The sequence below is a fragment of the Saccopteryx leptura genome, chromosome 2 (assembly GCF_036850995.1).
Source record: "Saccopteryx leptura isolate mSacLep1 chromosome 2, mSacLep1_pri_phased_curated, whole genome shotgun sequence".
Classification (NCBI taxonomy): Eukaryota; Metazoa; Chordata; class Mammalia; order Chiroptera; family Emballonuridae; genus Saccopteryx; species Saccopteryx leptura.
In genome coordinates, this window is record NC_089504.1 from 360,775,957 (window position 1) to 360,794,033 (window position 18,077).

General features: G+C 55.4%; 1 protein-coding gene across 2 annotated transcripts; it reads right to left on the reverse strand.

Moving 5' to 3' along the window:
• Positions 1–449: 449 nt before the first annotated feature.
• Positions 450–15,299, reverse strand: PIRT (phosphoinositide interacting regulator of transient receptor potential channels). 2 transcript variants are annotated; one of them, XM_066366461.1, is made up of 2 exons: positions 15,180–15,299; positions 450–3,586 (listed from the first exon to the last, which is right to left on the reverse strand). In XM_066366461.1, exon 2 carries the CDS (start codon positions 3,405–3,407, stop codon positions 3,000–3,002), a length of 408 nt encoding a protein of 135 aa, XP_066222558.1. In that variant the 5' UTR covers positions 3,408–3,586; positions 15,180–15,299; the 3' UTR covers positions 450–2,999. The 2 variants fall into 2 exon arrangements, with proteins under 2 accessions (XP_066222558.1, XP_066222555.1); XM_066366458.1 differs by having other exon boundaries at positions 450–3,556; positions 15,180–15,295.
• Positions 15,300–18,077: the final 2,778 nt, after the last annotated feature.

Sequence of the window (18,077 nt, forward strand, 5' to 3'; positions counted from 1 at the left end):
TGGGGAGCTGGATGGTCACCCTTCATCCGCTTGTTCTCCTGAGTTCATGGGGATACTGACAGGCTGACCCTGGGGTAGCTGTCTGCCTCACCCTGGACCGCTGAGTCATTCCGGAAGGTGCTTTTTCCATATCTCTTTTTGGCCTGACTACTGGACTCACGGTGATGGGGGGGTGGGGGGAGTGGGGAGGAGGGGAGGAGGGTTGTCAGCCTCTCTGCTGCACCTGAGCAGCCGTGCGTGAAACCCACCTTGTCCCCTTTCTCCTGGACGGCTCCCCGGGGGAGGGGGAAAGAGAGACGTGGTGGTGGGAGGGGCGGTTTAGAGGAACCAATGAGCTTCTGAGAGAACAGAAGGAAAACACAGAAGACACGGTTAAATAGGGTAAGCAGAACTCACTGTTGAGCAGAATATGGAACACAATTCAACAAGACATCAATTCCGTTAGACCGCGGATTAAATTGAACTCTCCCAGACAGGACAGCTTCAGGGTAGGCGGGGCAGGGGGGAATAATCCCAGCCAGTTATCCCAACAGGTGGATGCCAGCCCCGTCCTCTGGCCCGTGGGCACACAGGAGTCACGGCGGTGATGCTTCTGTCCAGAAATGTGGCCTCTGACCAGCTCAGGCACACCCATTCCTCGGGCTCCCGTGGGGTGACTGACGGTCTTTGGCAAAAGCCCCTTCGTGTGGTGCTGGCACGCTCCTGGGCCCGCTCCCCTGGGGGAGTCGCCGTGGGGCTGCGTAAGGCTTGGGGAGTCTCCCCTCAGAGTGCTTTCCCGACTTTCCTTGCCGAGGAACTAGCTTGAGGAGCCGGGGATGTGGGCAAGTCCCCCTGCTGCGGACTGCGAGGCGAGTCCAGGGTGTGGACACTTTCTAGGGTCCTGGCTCTTCCCAAACTTCCTTCCACAGAGACGCGGGTGGTGGTCACCTCAGCCTGGAGCCTCCCGGCAGCTGTGCCCAGACCGCCAGCTTTTGGCCGGGCCAATGGAGACGCAGGAAGTGTGGCTTTCCAGCCGTCCCCGGGGAGACCAACCCGTTTGCCCCCTGGTGAGAAGGCGTCAGGTGGTGGAGGAGCGATTGCAGGGCTGGTGTGGAGCCTGCCTTCCTGTCAGAGAAAGGAACTGAGCTGCAAGCCTGGCCACTTTCGTCCTTGGAGCTATCATCAGTGAGGCAGCCCTTGCCACACCTCCAGGGTTGATCCTGACCACCTGTGTGCAGGGGACAGGTGGGCTCAAGGTCCCAGACACACTGAGCGGATGAGACATGGTCACTCTGGGTGAAACTCAAAGGCCACCGGCCCTTGGGTAGGAGGGGTGAGGACGGTCCCCGAGTCACCAGGTATTTGTCTTCATAGAATTACCCATGATGCAGAGGGAACAAGGTGAGGTTTTGACTCTACATGTGGAATCACCAGTGAAGGATGGAGATACCTGAGGGGCCTGTTAGAGAGAGAGGGGAGTTGCCATGGCGACCACTAAGGTGTGAAGGGGGGTTAGCTTAAGACAAGGGTGATTATAGTGCAAGATGCCGCTCTCCCGGCATCAAATCTTCTCCATGGAGCCCGGCCTGGCCTGGGGCAGTGTGGTGGTAGCCCTCCGGGTCTGTCACCTCTGGGTCTCTGGCTACCACAGGAAGCCCCAGGTTTTGAGAGCACCTACCACAAGGGTGCTGTGTGCTTGGTGGTCTCTCTGGAAACCTTCCAGGCTCTCCCGTACACCCAGGAGGCCCTCAGCTTCCCAGTCCCAGGAGAAGCTGCCTGAGGCCCTCGAGGAAGCAAGCAAGCAGTAGATCAACAAGAAAGAGCGAGTCACAACGTTTGGGAGGTCAGGAAAGTTGCTCTGCAATTTCCTAAATCGCCTCCACCCAGCATTCTGTTCTCTCTGCAGTCTGGGTTAGGGGCTCCTGTCGCCCACCCACATGGCCCGATCATGTGTGCAGCACAGGGATCTCCAATGCTATGGTCCCGGCTGTATCCCATACTCTGGAAAGAGGATGAGGGCAGGCAACCTGTCTGTCTGTCCTGCTCCCAGCCCAGGGTCTGGCCCAGAGCAGGGCACTTGGTGGTGGGTGGGGAGAGGGAGACAGATTTTTTAAAACTGAATTCCATCTCTGGAAAATCTACAGACCATTTAAATGCAAAATTCCATCTTCTTGGTTTGGGTTCTCGATGGAGGTGAAGGAGAGAGCAACCTTACAGGATTCTCCTGCAGCTCTCCATGCTGCTGTCCTAGAGCCCGACGGAGGGGCACAGAGGACGGTAGGGAATGTGCCCCTGTCCTTGGCTACCTGGCAAGTTCGTTAGGGGAGAGTGGTCAAGGAGAGGAAGTTGGAAGGCCAAGGGGAATCTGACAGCCTTTAGCATCCCCTAGTGCCCTGTGAGAGAACTGGACGTCCTGCTGGCTGACTCCCAGAGCCGTGCCCTGGGGGAAGGTGCCTTCCCCACCCCCTTCCCTGTTCACTCTCTGGAATATTTGATACTTGTGACTTGTCTGTTCTGCAATGCAAGACAGTCCACAGAGGGGGCTGGGCTGGCAAACCAGTGGGTGGGACATCAGCCCACCCTCCCCTCTGCCGAGGTCCTCTGTTGATCGGTTTTTAGTTCTAGAAGGATGCAACTGTGAGATCCAGCTCAGGCACTCCAAGGAATTTCCCAGTATGCATAGCACTTGGCAGAGAGAGTTTGAAGAGCGACGCCTGGGTGCAGGATGGACCGAGAGCCATGAGAGGGGAGGGGTGCGGACAGGGCCTACGGGAGGCATCAGTAACGGCAGGCGCTAAGTGAGATACATCAGCAGTGCACCCCGACGACACGGAAGGCGGAGCCTTGAGCTCTCTCTTTCCCACAGATCCAGGGAGAGGGATTGCCTGGATCATTTTGATGTGTTTCCCTCCACCCCACCCCCACCACCAAGGCGTTGGGATGTTGGATGTTGGTCATCAAATCTCCTTTTCTGAGTGGAGGCGGCAGGACGCCAGGGAGGACGGATGGGGCGGCCGCCATCAGCGATTTAAGAAGAAGGACTTGAGGTTCTGGAAGAAGACTGACTTCTGTCTCTGCTTCTGTTTCTTCTTGATGATGGGCACCCACACCAGCCCGCACACGAGCATCATGAGTCCCAGGGACAGGAAGGCGGGCCCCATCATCTTAAGGGCCTCGCTGCCTTTCTTACCCAGATCCAACTTGTAGGCCAAGCAGGTGACGGCCACGCCCAAGAGGAAGATGGCGCCGCCCACGGACATGATGACAATGGGCTTGTTGTAGATCTCCCAGTTGTTCCGGGGTGTGGTGGTCCAGACAGACTCACTTCTGGAGCTTGTACAGAGGGAGCTGGCCGTCTGGCTGGGCAGGAGGTCCCTGGATTCTGGAGATTTCTCATCGACCTCCAGGGCTTGGGGGAGAGCCTCCATCGTCACAGCCGCTCAGGACCCAACGACGACACCCGGTACCCGCAACAGCCGGAACGAAGGGCAAAGCCCCAGGGCTGCTCACACACAGCGCCTGTTCTCAGCGTCTGTCTTCAGCCCGGCTCTCAGTGGCGGGTGATACAGGGTTTCTGCTGAGGCCAAAAGGAAAATCAGATGAGACCCTGATTAAAAAAAAAAAAAGAAACCACTCAAGCTGGTGTGGTGTTTTTTCTTTCTTTTTCTTGTAAAAGATAAATATTGTATCATTCTAATCACCTGCTTTTAGTATTTAAAATGGAACAGTGGTGCCCATTATACAAAATCAACAGTTTGCTGACTGGCACCTTATTTTCAGCTTCAATCACCGTTTTTGTTTGTTGGTTGGTTTGTTTTGGGTAAGAAGAGGGGAGATAGTGAGGCAGACTCCCGCCTGGGGCCATGCTCAGTATCAAGAGCTACCTTCAGCCCTCAGAACAGGCTGGAACCAAAAGAAGAGGGAAAGAAGGGGGAGACGGAGGGAGAGAGAAGCAGTTAGGCGCTTCCCCTGTGTGCCCTGATCGGTAATTAAACCCGGGACATCCACTCGCCCGGCCGACGCTCTATCCACTGAGCCACCGGCCAGGGCCTCAATCACTTTCTAGCTCTGTTATCTTGAGTGAGTTACTTAATGTCTCTGTGCCTCCAGTTCCTTATCTATAAAATAGAATAACACTCCTATTTACTTACAGGGTTTTCAAAAGGGTTTAACGAGTTAAGACAGGGAATGCACTGCAACAATGTCTGGCACACTTCCTACGATGTTACCTTCAGACTAATCTCAACACCTGCCTCCTTCTACCCGCCGGGGAACTCAGGTCTGAGCCCCCCACCCCCGCCCCCTGGAAGAGTGTCCCCACCTTTCTCCGAGCACAATGCTCCTGCTTCCTAGAACAACCGTTACCTCCTCTCCTTCCCTTTGACAGGGAGAAAACAGGAATGAGAACGTTTCCCTGCCTTCAGGATGCAGACATTTCCGTTCACACACACTCATCCAGAGCAAGGACGTTCTCCTGCTGCTTCCAGAGGCTGGGCCATGGGACGGGGTGCTTGGTGGGCATGGGCACCAGGAGCTCATTACCCTTTCGGTCCTGTGGTGGGTGTGCATAAGCGCAGTGGTCATTTATTTCCAAGCTCCCTGTCCCCTGTGCGCCGGAGGCAGGGACGGGACCAGGAGTTGTGCTGTGCAATCCCAGCCAGGAGCCTTTATGTGGGTTGTTGCAACCCGGTGTCTCAGGTGGACCTTGTGACATCGTCAGTAAGATTTCCTCCTGGCAGCCCTTTCCACTACCTTGCTGTGAGGGCCCCGGGGAGGAGGGCTCTCTGCTTTCGGAGGCCGCGGATGTTGTCATGGAGAACCTGGCGGTTCTCAGCTGAACCGGGGCAGCTCTGGGCAAAGGAGAAAGGACCTGCTGGCCCCTGGGTGCGCGGGGGTCACTGCTTCGAGAACAGAAAGAGTGCGCCTGGAAGCTGGGCCTCCGCAGGGGAGAAAGGATTCCCCGAATCCGAGGGAGGAGGGCGGGGCCGGCCGGGCTGGCTGGTGGCACCTCACAGGCGCTCATTGGCCCTGTGAGGACGTCATTCATTCATGCCCCTTGTATACGGACGCCAGCCAGAGACCGAGGCCCAGAGAGATTCAGGAGCGGCCGGAGGCACACTCCCACCTCCTCTGCGGCTGTGCTGGGCTTCGGCCAAGGTCTCCGGACTCAAAGCTCCTTGCACAGAATGCACTCGTCTGGGGGAGCCCTGAGGGTCCCTCCACTATGACAGTGTATGACGTTTTCACACTGGGGCCTCATTCTGCAGTCAGCTAACCTCGTACTGAATCTGGAATGAGGCAGTTAAGTAATGGTGCTGAGCGGCTCACCAGCCAATGGGGAAATGACTCTGTTGTAAGCTCTTCATAGTGTTACGTTTGTTTAACTTAAAGGACTGTTTTTACTCTGAGATGATGTCCTTCCTTCCTTGTTTGACATCCTTTCTTTTTACACAATGATCATAGTGGAAGATGATCATTAGTTTTGTTAGTATCTGCGCTTGCCAACATAAAAGGTTGGCCGTCCTGTGTAGATGTCTTTCGATTATCTATCTATCTATCTATCTACATTTAGTTATCTATCATCTATCATCTAAATTGTAGTGGCTCATGAAAGCTCAGAGAACGAGAAACTTTAATTTCGTTGACATACGTAAGAAGACATGTGTCTTTGGGATAGTGAATGTGCAGGCAACAAGTCACTAACCCTACTTGCAGTGTCCACGTGGGATAGAAAGATTCGGGTCTTTGGCAACAGAGAGATTGCTGTGTCAGCCCAGTTTGCCTCCACTAAGCTTGGACTTTGGGCAGATTACTTAACCTCCCAAGACTTACTAGTACCATGAATAAAATACAGAGAGTACAGTATCTGTCTCACAGCGGTGTAGTGACTATCAGATTTCACAAAACACAACTGCATTGAGTGGTACATGTAGGTGTTCAAGACATGGCCCCTGTTGCTATTATAAATATTTGTCTGCTTTATCCTTGTTTTCTCCTCTATGGAATAAAGAAGTTAAATTAAGGGACTTCTAAAGCTAGTTTTATTGTTATTATTTATTTACTTATTTATTTTTAGCATGTGCATGCGAGAGAGAGACAGACGGGCAGACAGACAGAAAGGGAGAGAGATGGGAAGCATCTACTCATAGTTATGGCACCTTAGTTGTTCATTGATTATTTCTCATACTAAAGCTAGTTTAGATAGGTCCACAGGTGGTGAATCAAGACCCCAAGTTTCCTGAAAAATCACCAACGAGGGGGCAGTATGAGTTGTATAATTTTTAAAAAATCCTAAAGAATCTATTCTTTTTCTGATATGAGAGTTTCTCAACAGTGGCAGTATTGATGTTTTGGACCCAATAACTCTTCGTTATAAGGGGCTGTCTTGTACGTTGTAGAATATTTAGTAAAAGTAAGATATAAGCTGGCCTCTACCCACCAGATACCAGGGGCATTTTCCCTCCTTTTCAGTCAAGATAATAAAAAATGTCTCCCGGCATTGCCAGATGTCCCCTGGAGCTCCACGGTGGCCTTTCCGTCCCTCTCTTGCAAACGGCCTGAGGACCAAGGATGCTGTTACTCACCCTCCACCCAACCGATTCCCCTGGGGCACACCTGGCACTTAGCAGGTGCCCAGAGGACTGGCCGTGCCGCTGGGGCTCTGGGAGGGAGCTGGCCGCATCCGGGCAGCCGGCCCGTGAGGAGAAGCACGCTTTCAGGCTGGGATGAGTTCCTGAAGGGTTGGTTTGAATGTGTCGGAATGTTCCTAACCCCCCTTGGTGGGTTGAGTTGTGTCCACCCAGGACCTCAGCGTGTGACCTGAATTTGGAATAAGGGTCTTTGCAGATGTAATTAGGGATAGTCTCTCTAGGAGAGAGACAGGGGAAGGCCCGAGATGCTGGGCCTCTTGGACTAACCACAGGTGTGATTGTTGGCTCCGCCCTCCGGGCAGCACTTTCAGAAGGGAAATTAAAGAGGTCCCTCGTCCCTGGAGGTCAACTTTACAGTGTCAGGAGGCAGTTTTCGTGCGCGGACCTCATTTGTAGCACACGACTAGGGCTGGGCAAGCCGCACCTGGCGCTCTGGTCGGGACCCTGCAGCCATGAAAAGAGAAGAATGACAACCCCACACATAAAAACGGGCCCGAATCTCCAAACAGGAGGCTGAGCACGACAAGCTGGACACATTTTCATTCACATAAAGTGAGATTTCACTTAGATAAAATCCAAAAACCTGTGAGGCGGTCGGAGCTACTGGCGATCGGGGTCGTGGTCACCTCTGGTGGGTGGGGCAGTGTCGGAGAGCAGGGGCACCTAGAGCGAGGCGGTCGGAGCTACTGGCGATCGGGGTCGTGGCGTCCCCAGAGGGTGGGGCAGTGTCGGAGAGCAGGGGCACCTAGAGCGAGGCGGTCGGAGCTACTGGCGATCGGGGTCGTGGTCACCTCTGGTGGGTGGGGCAGTGTCGGAGAGCAGGGGCACCTAGAGCGAGGCGGTCGGAGCTACTGGCGATCGGGGTCGTGGTCACCTCTGGTGGGTGGGGCAGTGTCGGAGAGCAGGGGCACATAGAGCGAGGCGGTCGGAGCTACTGGCGATCGGGGTCGTGGCGTCCCCAGAGGGTGGGGCAGTGTCGGAGAGCAGGGGCACCTAGAGCGCTTCGGGGCGCAGGTCCTGTTCTGACTCCTGACCTGAGCACGCCAGCTGCTGACGTGGGTGTGGACAAGTTGAGCTGTATCCTTTGATATGACTACTTTCCTGTGTGAATGTTAAACATTAATAAACTGTTTAAACAGAGATAATTAAAAGATATTACTAAATGCGATACGTTCCTTTCTTTAGGTTCTGACTAGAACAAACCAACTGTGCAAAGACATCCTGGGATATTTTAGAGTAAGTTTGACTATGGATTGGGTATTTGATGACATTAAGGAATTAGAAGTTATGTCCAGTATGACAATGAGATTGTGGACACATAAGAAAATGCCTTTGTAGATATTAAGATTCGTCTTGAGGCCCTGGCCAGTTGGCTCAGTGGTAGAGCGTCGGCCTGGCGTGCAGGAGTCCCAGGTTCGATTCCCAGCCAGGGCACACAGGAGAAGCGCCCATCTGCTTCTCCACCCCTCCCTCTCTCCTTCCTCTCTGTCTCTCTCTTCCCCTCCCACAGCCGAGGCTCCATTGGAGCAAGATGGCCTGGGTGCTGAGGATGGCTCTGTGGCCTCTGCCTCAGGCACTAGAATGGCTCTGGATGCAACAGAGTAACGCCCCAGAGGGGCAGAGCATCGCCCCCTGGTGGGCGTGCCGGGTGGATCCCGGTCGGGCGCATGTGGGAGTCTGTCTGACTGCCTCCCCGTTTCCAGCTTCGGAAAAATGAAAAAAAAAAAATTTATCTTGAGACAACATAGAAGGGTGAAATATTGTGATGCTACAATCCACATAAAAATACCAAACTTTAAATCAAATATGACAAACCAAAAATTACTACATCTAAATGATGACTGTATGAAAGTTCATTATATTACTATTTCTACTTTTCTGTATGTTTGCAAATCTTTATAATAAATGAGAGGCTGAATACGAAGACAGACAATGGTCAGACTTTATATAAAAATAGTTCTTTGACCCACAACCAGCCCAGGAAACCAACTCTACCCTACAGTTCCTGGGGCAGGAAGCCCACCTGCCTTCTCTAAGTCAGACTTGTAGGAAGTCAGACTGCTGTCCCTAGCAACCAGCGCAGCACGCCAAACAATAACCAAAAACAACCGACTTTTTACAAATGCACCAAAGCAATTCAATGGGGAAAGAAAACTCATCCAACGAGTGGTGTTAAAACAACTGCATGTTCACATGGGAAAAAGATCAGCCTGGAATCCACCTCCACCCATCAGCAAATATTAATTCAAGACGAGTCATGGCCATAACTTGAACATAAACATAAAGCCACGAAGAAGAAAACGAATAGGCAAGCTATGGACCAGGAGAAAATTTTTGCAAAATATGTACTTGTGAAAGGATTTATAGCTGGACTAGATAAGAACAACCACATTTAATTAATAAAGACACAAACATGCTGATTTTAAAAAAATGGACAAAAGATTAGACAAACCCATTTCCAAGGAAGATCAACAAATGAACAAGAAACCCATGAAAAAGTGCTTGAAGTTGATATTCAACAGAAAAATATCTCAGATTAAAACCACAATGAGATACAGCCACACATTCCCTGGAATAATTAAAACGTTAAAAGCTCACAGTGACAAACAGATGTGGTACGAGAACTCTCGTCCACGGCTGGTGGGAATGTAACATGGCCCAGCCACTGTGGGAAAAGGTGTGGTAGTTTCCAGAATAGGGTGGAGGCAGGAAAGGAAAATCTGTAGGGTGAGTAGTCACCTGGCTCTGATGGGAAAGAGTGTGTAACTGATTCTGAGGAAGAGGGGGTCCTGAAGGAAGAGAAGGTGCTTGCTGGAGAAATTGGGAAGTGGGGACGGAGGATAAAGATGGAAATAGAGATAGATGTGAGGATGGGATGAGGATGGAGGTGAAATGAAGAGGGAATGGAGATGGAGATGGAGATGGAGATGGAGATGATGATGGAGATGGAGATGAGGATGGGGATGGAGATGAGGATGGAGATGGAGATGAGGATGGAGATGAGATGAGGATGGAGATGAGGATGGAGATGGAGATGGAGATGAGGATGGAGATGAGATGAGGATGGAGATGAGATGAGGATGGGGATGGAGATGAGGATGGGGATGGAGATGGAGATGAGGATGGAGATGAGATGAGGATGGGGATGGAGATGAGGATGGGGATGGAGATGAGGATGGGGATGGAGATGGAGATGGAGATGGAGATGAGGATGGGGATGAGGATGGGGATGAGGATGGGGATGAGGATGGAGATGAGGATGGGGATGAGGATGGGGATGAGGATGGAGATGAGGATGGAGATGGAGATGAGGATGGAGATGAGGATGGGGATGAGGATGGAGATGAGGATGGAGATGGAGATGAGGATGGGGATGAGGATGGGGATGAGGATGGGGATGAGGATGGAGATGGGATGAGGATGGAGATGAGGATGGAGATGGAGATGGAGGATGGAGATGAGGATGGAGATGGGAATGAGATGAGGATGGAGATGGAGATGAGGATGGAGATGAGATGAGGATGGAGATGAGGATGGGGATGAGGATGGGGATGGAGATGGAGATGGAGATGGAGATGAGGATGGGGATGAGGATGGGGATGGAGATGGAGATGAGGATGGGGATGAGGATGGGGATGAGGATGGAGATGAGGATGGGGATGAGGATGGGGATGAGGATGGGGATGAGGATGGAGATGAGGATGGAGATGAGGATGGGGATGAGGATGGAGATGGGATGAGGATGGAGATGAGGATGGAGATGGAGATGGAGATGAGGATGGAGATGAGGATGGAGATGGGAATGAGATGAGGATGGAGATGGAGATGAGGATGGAGATGGAGATGGAGATGAGGATGGAGATGGAGATGAGGATGGAGATGAGGATGGAGATGAGATGAGGATGGAGATGAGGATGGGGATGAGGATGGGGATGGAGATGGAGATGGAGATGGAGATGAGGATGGGGATGAGGATGGGGATGGAGATGGAGATGAGGATGGGGATGAGGATGGGGATGAGGATGGGGATGAGGATGGAGATGAGGATGGGGATGAGGATGGAGATGAGGATGGGGATGAGGATGGGGATGAGGATGGGGATGAGGATGGAGATGGAGATGAGGATGGGGATGGAGATGAGGATGAGGATGGAGATGAGGATGAGGATGGAGATGGAGATGAGGATGGAGATGAGATGAGGATGGGGATGGAGATGAGGATGGGGATGGAGATGAGGATGGGGATGGAAATGGAGATGAGGATGGGGATGGAGATGAGGATGGGGATGGAGATGAGGATGAGGATGGAGATGGAGATGGAGATGAGGATGGAGATGAGGATGGAGATGGAGATGAGGATGGGGATGAGGATGGAGATGAGGATGGAGATGAGGATGGGGATGGGATGAGGATGGAGATGAGGATGGAGATGAGGATGGGGATGAGGATGGAGATGAGGATGGGGATGGGATGAGGATGGAGATGAGGATGGAGATGAGGATGGAGATGGGATGAGGATGGAGATGAGGATGGAGATGGAGATGGAGGATGGAGATGAGGATGGAGATGGGAATGAGATGAGGATGGGGATGGAGATGAGGATGGGGATGAGGATGGGGATGAGGATGGGGATGGAGATGGAGATGGAGATGGAGATGAGGATGGGAATGAGGATGGAGATGAGATGAGGATGGAGATGAGGATGGGGATGGAGATGGAGATGAGGATGGAGATGAGGATGGAGATGAGGATGGAGATGGAGATGAGGATGGAGATGGAGATGAGGATGGGGATGAGGATGGGGATGAGGATGGAGATGGAGATGAGGATGGGGATGAGGATGGGGATGGAGATGAGGATGAGGATGGAGATGAGGATGAGGATGGAGATGAGGATGAGGATGGAGATGGAGATGAGGATGGAGATGAGATGAGGATGGGGATGGAGATGGAGATGAGGATGGGGATGAGGATGGGGATGGAGATGGAGATGAGGATGGAGATGAGGATGGAGATGAGGATGGAGATGGAGATGAGGATGGAGATGGAGATGAGGATGGGGATGAGGATGGGGATGAGGATGGAGATGAGGATGGGGATGAGGATGGGGATGAGGATGGGGATGAGGATGGAGATGAGGATGGAGATGGAGATGAGGATGGAGATGAGGATGGGGATGAGGATGGAGATGAGGATGGAGATGGAGATGAGGATGGAGATGAGGATGGGGATGAGGATGGAGATGAGGATGGGGATGGAGATGAGGATGGAGATGAGGATGGGGATGAGGATGGAGATGAGGATGGGGATGAGGATGGAGATGAGGATGGAGATGGAGATGGGGATGGAGATGAGGATGGGGATGGAGATGAGGATGGGATGCAGATGGAGATGGAGATGGAGATGAAGATGGAGATGAAGATAGAGATGGAGATGGAGATGAGGATGGGATGGAGATGAGGATCGGGATGGAGATGAGGATGGGGATAGAGATAGAGAGACGGAGATGAAAGTAGGGATAGAGAGGGGACCGGGATGGGGATGAGGGTGGGGATGGGATAAAGATGAGATGGAAATGGAGCTAGAGAGAGGGAGGCAGAGAGGAAGAAGGGAGGGACAAGAATAATAAGAATTTTACCTTTTCCACCTCGCCTTTGAAAAGACACCATCCCTTGAAGGAAAACACACACTTTCAGAGAAACAGGGGGCCCCGGGCAGAACAAAGACTGGGTTTGGTAAGTGAAAAATGGATCCCAAGGAAGGAGGAACCCGTGGGACCATCTCTTAATCCTGTTAGCACTGCGCTACATGTCTGCCGCGTATTTGTAATTGCCCGCTTGCTTGGAGACGCTGCCATCTTACATTGCTGCAGTGTCTATGTTGACCTTGTACCTCCCCCCCCCCACTTGCTGATTAGCTCCAAGCCGACAGCATTCGCCAACATGGCAACCAACAACTTTTCAAGCAACTCCTGGGCACCGTCCTCTGCTAGACATGGAGTTACATACAGGCAACTGAGACCATGCCCTTCTCCAAAGAGGGGCTCGAGGTGTGCACACCGTGCATACTCAAGGCTGTCTCTGAGGGAAGGAGGTACAGAGATGTCTCAAATGAGAGCAGAGAACACCAGCCAGGAAGTTTTAACTTTGCCTCACACACTCATCTATCTGTTCCTCCCCAGCAGAGGGTTTGGTGGTGTGTGGAGTGTGCAAGCTGAGGACACAGTGATGTCCCAGGTAAAAAGCACCAGTCCTTCCCCTCTGGCAGATGCCGGGGTGTTTGAAATGCACCACTTAGTGGGAAGGGCCACGGAAAGCAAAGTAAGTGAATTGTGCCCAGGAGGCCACCTGCAGGTGTCCGTACTTACAGCACCGGAAGCCCTTCATTCCCTCCCGCATTCCCTGAGGGGCTGGGCGTGGGGTGGGAACTCAGGCCACCACTCCTGTTTCACAGGCAAGGAGACCGAGGCCCAGAGCTGTGGGACCCCAGGTCCGGTCTACACTCTCTATCAGCCCTTTCTCAGGGAGGAGCTCTGCCTTTCCCCTCTCTTTATTCACTGCCCCCTTCCGAGCGCCCGCCCGCGGTGCCCGCACCTCCTGACCTCAGCCCTCACCTCCGGCCCTTCCCTGCGCCATCCTCCCTGGAATCTAATGAAACCCCATCAATATTAATAGGTTGCCAGATTTAGACAATAGCAAGACAAGATGCCCAGTTAAATTTGTGTTTCGGATTAACAGTGAATGCATGTGTGTGTGTGTGTGTAAGAATGATCCAAGTATTGCACAGGACATACTTCTATTAAAAATTTGTTTGTTGTTTAGCTTGGCCTGGGCTGGCGCAGTGGATAAAGCATCAACTTGGAAGGCCGAGGTTGCTGGTTTGAAACCCTAGGTTGCTTGGTCAACGCACATAAGAGAAGCAACTACTATGAGCTGGTGCTTCCTGTTCTCCCCCACACGCCCCTTTCTCTCCTTTTATACTCTTTAAAATCAATAAATAAAACCCTTTAAAAGAGTGTATTTGTTGTCTATGAGGAATTTGGATCTAAGTGGCATCCTTGTAATGCGCCTGGCCACTGTACGAGGCCCAGCTGTGCTTGGGCCCAGCTCTGTCTGCCCCTTCCCGGGCTTCTCCCGGACAGGCGCTGGGCCCGGCTCTGCCTGCCCCTTCCCAGGCTTCTCCCGGACAGGCGCTGGGCCCGGCTCTGCCTGCCCCTTCCCAGGCTTCTCCCCGACAGGCGCTGGGCCCGGCTCTGCCTGCCCCTTCCCGGGCTTCTCCCGGACAGGCGCTGGGCCCTTATTGCAAGGACCAGAGCGGAGGGCGGGGGTGGGGCGCACGCCGCTTCCCAGGGGGGAGGCTGGCCCCAGAGAGCAGGACCCACACAACGTGAGGCCGGGAAATAACATGATTCTCATTCCCGAGAAAGACCCGGGTGCTTCGTGTTGTTCTGTTTCTTAGTCCCCGAGACGTGGAGAGTCTCGCTCTTTCCCAGTGAAGAGTCTCGCTCTTTCCCCGTGGAGAGTCTGGCTCTTTCCCCGTGGCATCCCCAGAGCATTTCTGAATGCACCGCCTCTGTCGCCAGGGCACAGCCACGATCGGTCACTTGCTCAAAGACCTTGGAAGAGCAGTTCTCCCAAGGTCATACTCGGCCTCGACAGGGCCACTCACCTCTGTCCCCATGCGGCGGACGCCCCCGCCCTGCCCGGTGACGAGGTGGGAAATAGCTCATTTGATAACTCCTGCCTCTACCAGGACAGACGGCCCCGAGGCATGAGCACGCTCTAGCTCAGGGGGTTACCTCTGCCTCTACCAGGACAGACGGCCCCCGAGGCATGAGCGCGCTCTAGCTCAGGGGGTTACCTCTGCCTCTACCAGGACAGACGGCCCCGAGGCATGAGCACGCTCTAGCTCAGGGGGTTACCTCTGCCTCTACCAGGACAGACGGCCCCCGAGGCATGAGCGCGCTCTGGACCTGAGCCTGTTTGCCTGCGCCTGTCTGGCTCCCCCTTTCTGAGGTGAGGGTGCCCAGGCAGGTGCTGCACTGGGGTCTCCTGGTCCCTCCCTGTGCGCCGGCCGCACCTGCAGCAGGGAGCCATGCGCGGATGTTGAGGTCTGACACAGGACACCCGGGAAGGCTGTCCTCTGGGCCTGGGGTCCCACCTGTGCACCCTGGGCCCTGAGGGTGCCCTTTCACTTCAATATCTGGCTTTTTTTTTTTTTTTTGCTCCTGCCTCTGCCCAGGTTTGGGAATGTGTCCCCTGCCCAGCTTGTGCCCCCAGTGAGTGCCAAGGATGAGAGCCGGATGCTGTGCACAGCAGGGGCCCCTCCCTGCCCACCACCCCTCTCTGCCAGGACCCTCCGGGGCAGTCCTCTTCTGCCCGCACACGCGTCACCCCCTCCCAAGCCGTAGCCCCGTCCCCTTCGCCTGGCAGGCACTGTGCCTTCCAACTTCCGTTCAAAGATTCGATGCTCTCAGAAGCCAGGTGAAACCTGCTTGCTCCTCCAGGGGAACGGAAAGATGGGCAGAGAGGATGAGTCCCCTCCTTACTTACCATCTTGCTGTCTCCGGGGAGAACGAGGGGCCTGGGAAGCCCCCCCAGCTTGCATGGGGAGGAAGCCAGCAATGAGTTCCCGTGCAAGTTCATCTCAGCCAGCGAGAGCCTCCCCAGCCCCGCGCAGGAGCTGGTGTGCAGCTAGTCCCACCGCTGAGCTGAGCCGGCTCCGGTGGGATGAGCTCACCAGGATGCGGGCTAATGGGTTAACCCTTCGCGGGCCGCTGGCACGGCATCAGTACTGTGGCTCTGCCTCGGCTCGGCTCAGCTGCTCTTAGAGGAGTCTCGTGAAAAATTAATGGAGCTTCCCTGCAGTGTGTCTTCCAGTTTGGGTGGGATGGGCATGAGGGTGGTGCCCGGGCAGGGCTGCGTCTCCTGACCCAGGCTCAGGAACCAGGAGACCCGGCGTTTCTGGGGTGGTGGGGCACACGATGGCCATGTTGGTGGGGAAGGGTTGGCAAGGGGTGGATTACCCAGAGGCAATGCGATGCCAGCTCTGCCCAGGGCGGGTCTTGACAGTGAGATAGGGGAGTTGTGTGGCGTTCTGGTCCTTGGAGAGGGCAAGTGGAAATGTATTTAACATCCTCGGTTCCAAGATGGCAACCTCTGGGCGCTTCCCGGTGCCCGTAAGTGGGCCCCCCATGTGACAACACCCCAGAAGCCCGCAGCAGAAGGCAAGGTGAGCACACAAGCCTCCGCCACCCCCCAGGCCCAGACAGCCCTGAACGGGGGTCTCACCCTCGGTTCTCCTGTCCGTCCCGCTGAGGCCCTGGGGTTTTTCATATTATGGAAATCACTGCTCTGGTGCGGGAGGGGTTTCCATCTCTGTGACTGGTTCTCCGATTGTGCTCACAAAAGCTGGCCGTGGCAGGCTGGGCGTTGAGTTGCCCAGGTACGTACACATGTAGACACAGCCGACAGGGTAGCAACAGCCAGAGGGCGAGGGGGCTGAGGGTGGGCGGAGGAGGGCGCGGCGGGGGCTGGGGGTGGGCGGAGGAGGGGGAAGCGGGGGCTGGGGGAGGGCGGAGGAGGGCGGGGCTGGGGGGGGTGGGCGGAGGAGGGCGGGGCTGGGGGTGGGCGGAGGGGGCTGGGGGCGGGCGGAGGAGGGCGCGGCGGGGGCTGGGGGTGGGCGGAGGAGGGCGGGGCTGGGGGTGGGCGGAGGAGGGCGGGGCTGGGGGTGGGCGGAGGGGGCTGGGGGCGGGCGGAGGAGGGCGCGGCGGGGGCGGGGGGTGGGCGGAGGAGGGGGGAAGCGGGGGCTGGGGGCGGGCGGAGGAGGGCGCGGCGGGGGCGGGGGCTGGGGGCGGGCGGAGGAGGGGGAGGCGGGGGCTGGGGGAGGGCGGAGGAGGGCGAGGCGGGGGCTGGGGGCGGGCGGAGGAGGGCGCGGCGGGGGGCTGGGGGAGGGCGGAGGAGGGCGCGGCGGGGGCTGGGGGAGGGCGGAGGAGGGGGAGGCGGGGGCTGGGGGCGGGCGGAGGAGGGCGCGGCGGGGGGCTGGGGGAGGGCGGAGGAGGGCGCGGCGGGGGGCTGGGGGCGGGCGGAGGAGGGCGAGGCGGGGGGCTGGGGGTGGGCGGAGGAGGGCGCGGCGGGGGGCGGGGGGTGGGCGGAGGAGGGGGAGGCGGGGGCTGGGGGCGGGCGGAGGAGGGCGCGGCGGGGGCTGGGGGCGGGCGGAGGAGGGGGAGGCGGGGGCTGGGGGTGGGCGGAGGAGGGGGAGGCGGGGGCTGGGGGTGGGCGGAGGAGGGCGCGGCGGGGGGCTGGGGGAGGGCGGAGGAGGGCGCGGCGGGGGCTGGGGGAGGGCGGAGGAGGGGGAGGCGGGGGCTGGGGGCGGGCGGAGGAGGGCGCGGCGGGGGCTGGGGGTGGGCGGAGGAGGGCGCGGCGGGGGAAGGAGTGAAGAGACCGCCTGAGGTGTAGGGTGCAGGATGTGTTGTGCAGACAGTGTTGAAACCTGTATGGTTTTGCAAATCGATGTCATCCCAATATATTCAAAATTTTAAAAAATGGCAAAGAAAACATAAAAAAAAGATGCTGAGGTATACCCTGAAGCCAACAGAACCACCCAAGGTCCTGAAAGCCAGGCTGTCCCTGCCCTTTGCCAAGGTCCCTCGAGAAAGGGGAAAGGGAAGGCTGTGGCTTGAGCCAGGGGACGAGGGCGTCCTGGCTGCTGGTCACAGCCCCCCGAAGGCTTCCTGGGGAGGCTTTCCCAGGAGCAGTCCAGGGAACCAGAGGCCACAGAGGGAGTGGGCTCCTTCTATCTCCGCCATCCTCAGTCTGTCCTCGGAAAACGAGGAGCTCTGCGGACCGGGAAGGCTCTGCAGAGGACGCTGGGTGACAGATGGCCGGAGGAGCCTGCAGGGCCGAGCTGTCCCCTGAGCTGCCATGCGGGGCCAGCTGACCAGGTTTCCCTCTGCCCTCCTCTGTGCAGCCACGCGTCCTCTGCTCAGGGGGCTGGGACCCAGAGCATGTGGCTGGAGGCTCCCAAAGACGGAGTTCTGCTGTGGACCCCCCTGCCTTTCTGCGCAGTTTGTTAAACCAGATGCGCTGGCTTCCGAAGGCACCCTGGGCTGAATCACTTTGCAATGCAAAAATACTCAAATCATTTTCTTTTTCCCTTAGTGTAGACTTCTGTGCTTTCCACCATTCTCTGCAGGGTGACCGTGCTATGTACAAATAGCCATCAGTAAGACAAACCCTTAAGTAACACTTCCTCCATGAGGGCACTTGTCCAAGCACTTTACGTACTTGCTAGCAATGATCACACCCATTCAATAAAGGGAAGGGTTTTTAGGAGGATTAAATAATAACATGCACATAGCAAGTCCTTCATGAATATATATATTATAATATATATTATTATATGTATCACCATATATATAGCATATGTATACAGTTCACCGTGCATTCTGC

Bases quoted from the DNA above. Each gene is read 5' to 3' on its own strand.
- PIRT (XM_066366461.1), bottom strand. From the start codon at position 3,407: ATGGAGGCTCTCCCCCAAGCCCTGGAGGTCGATGAGAAATCTCCAGAA.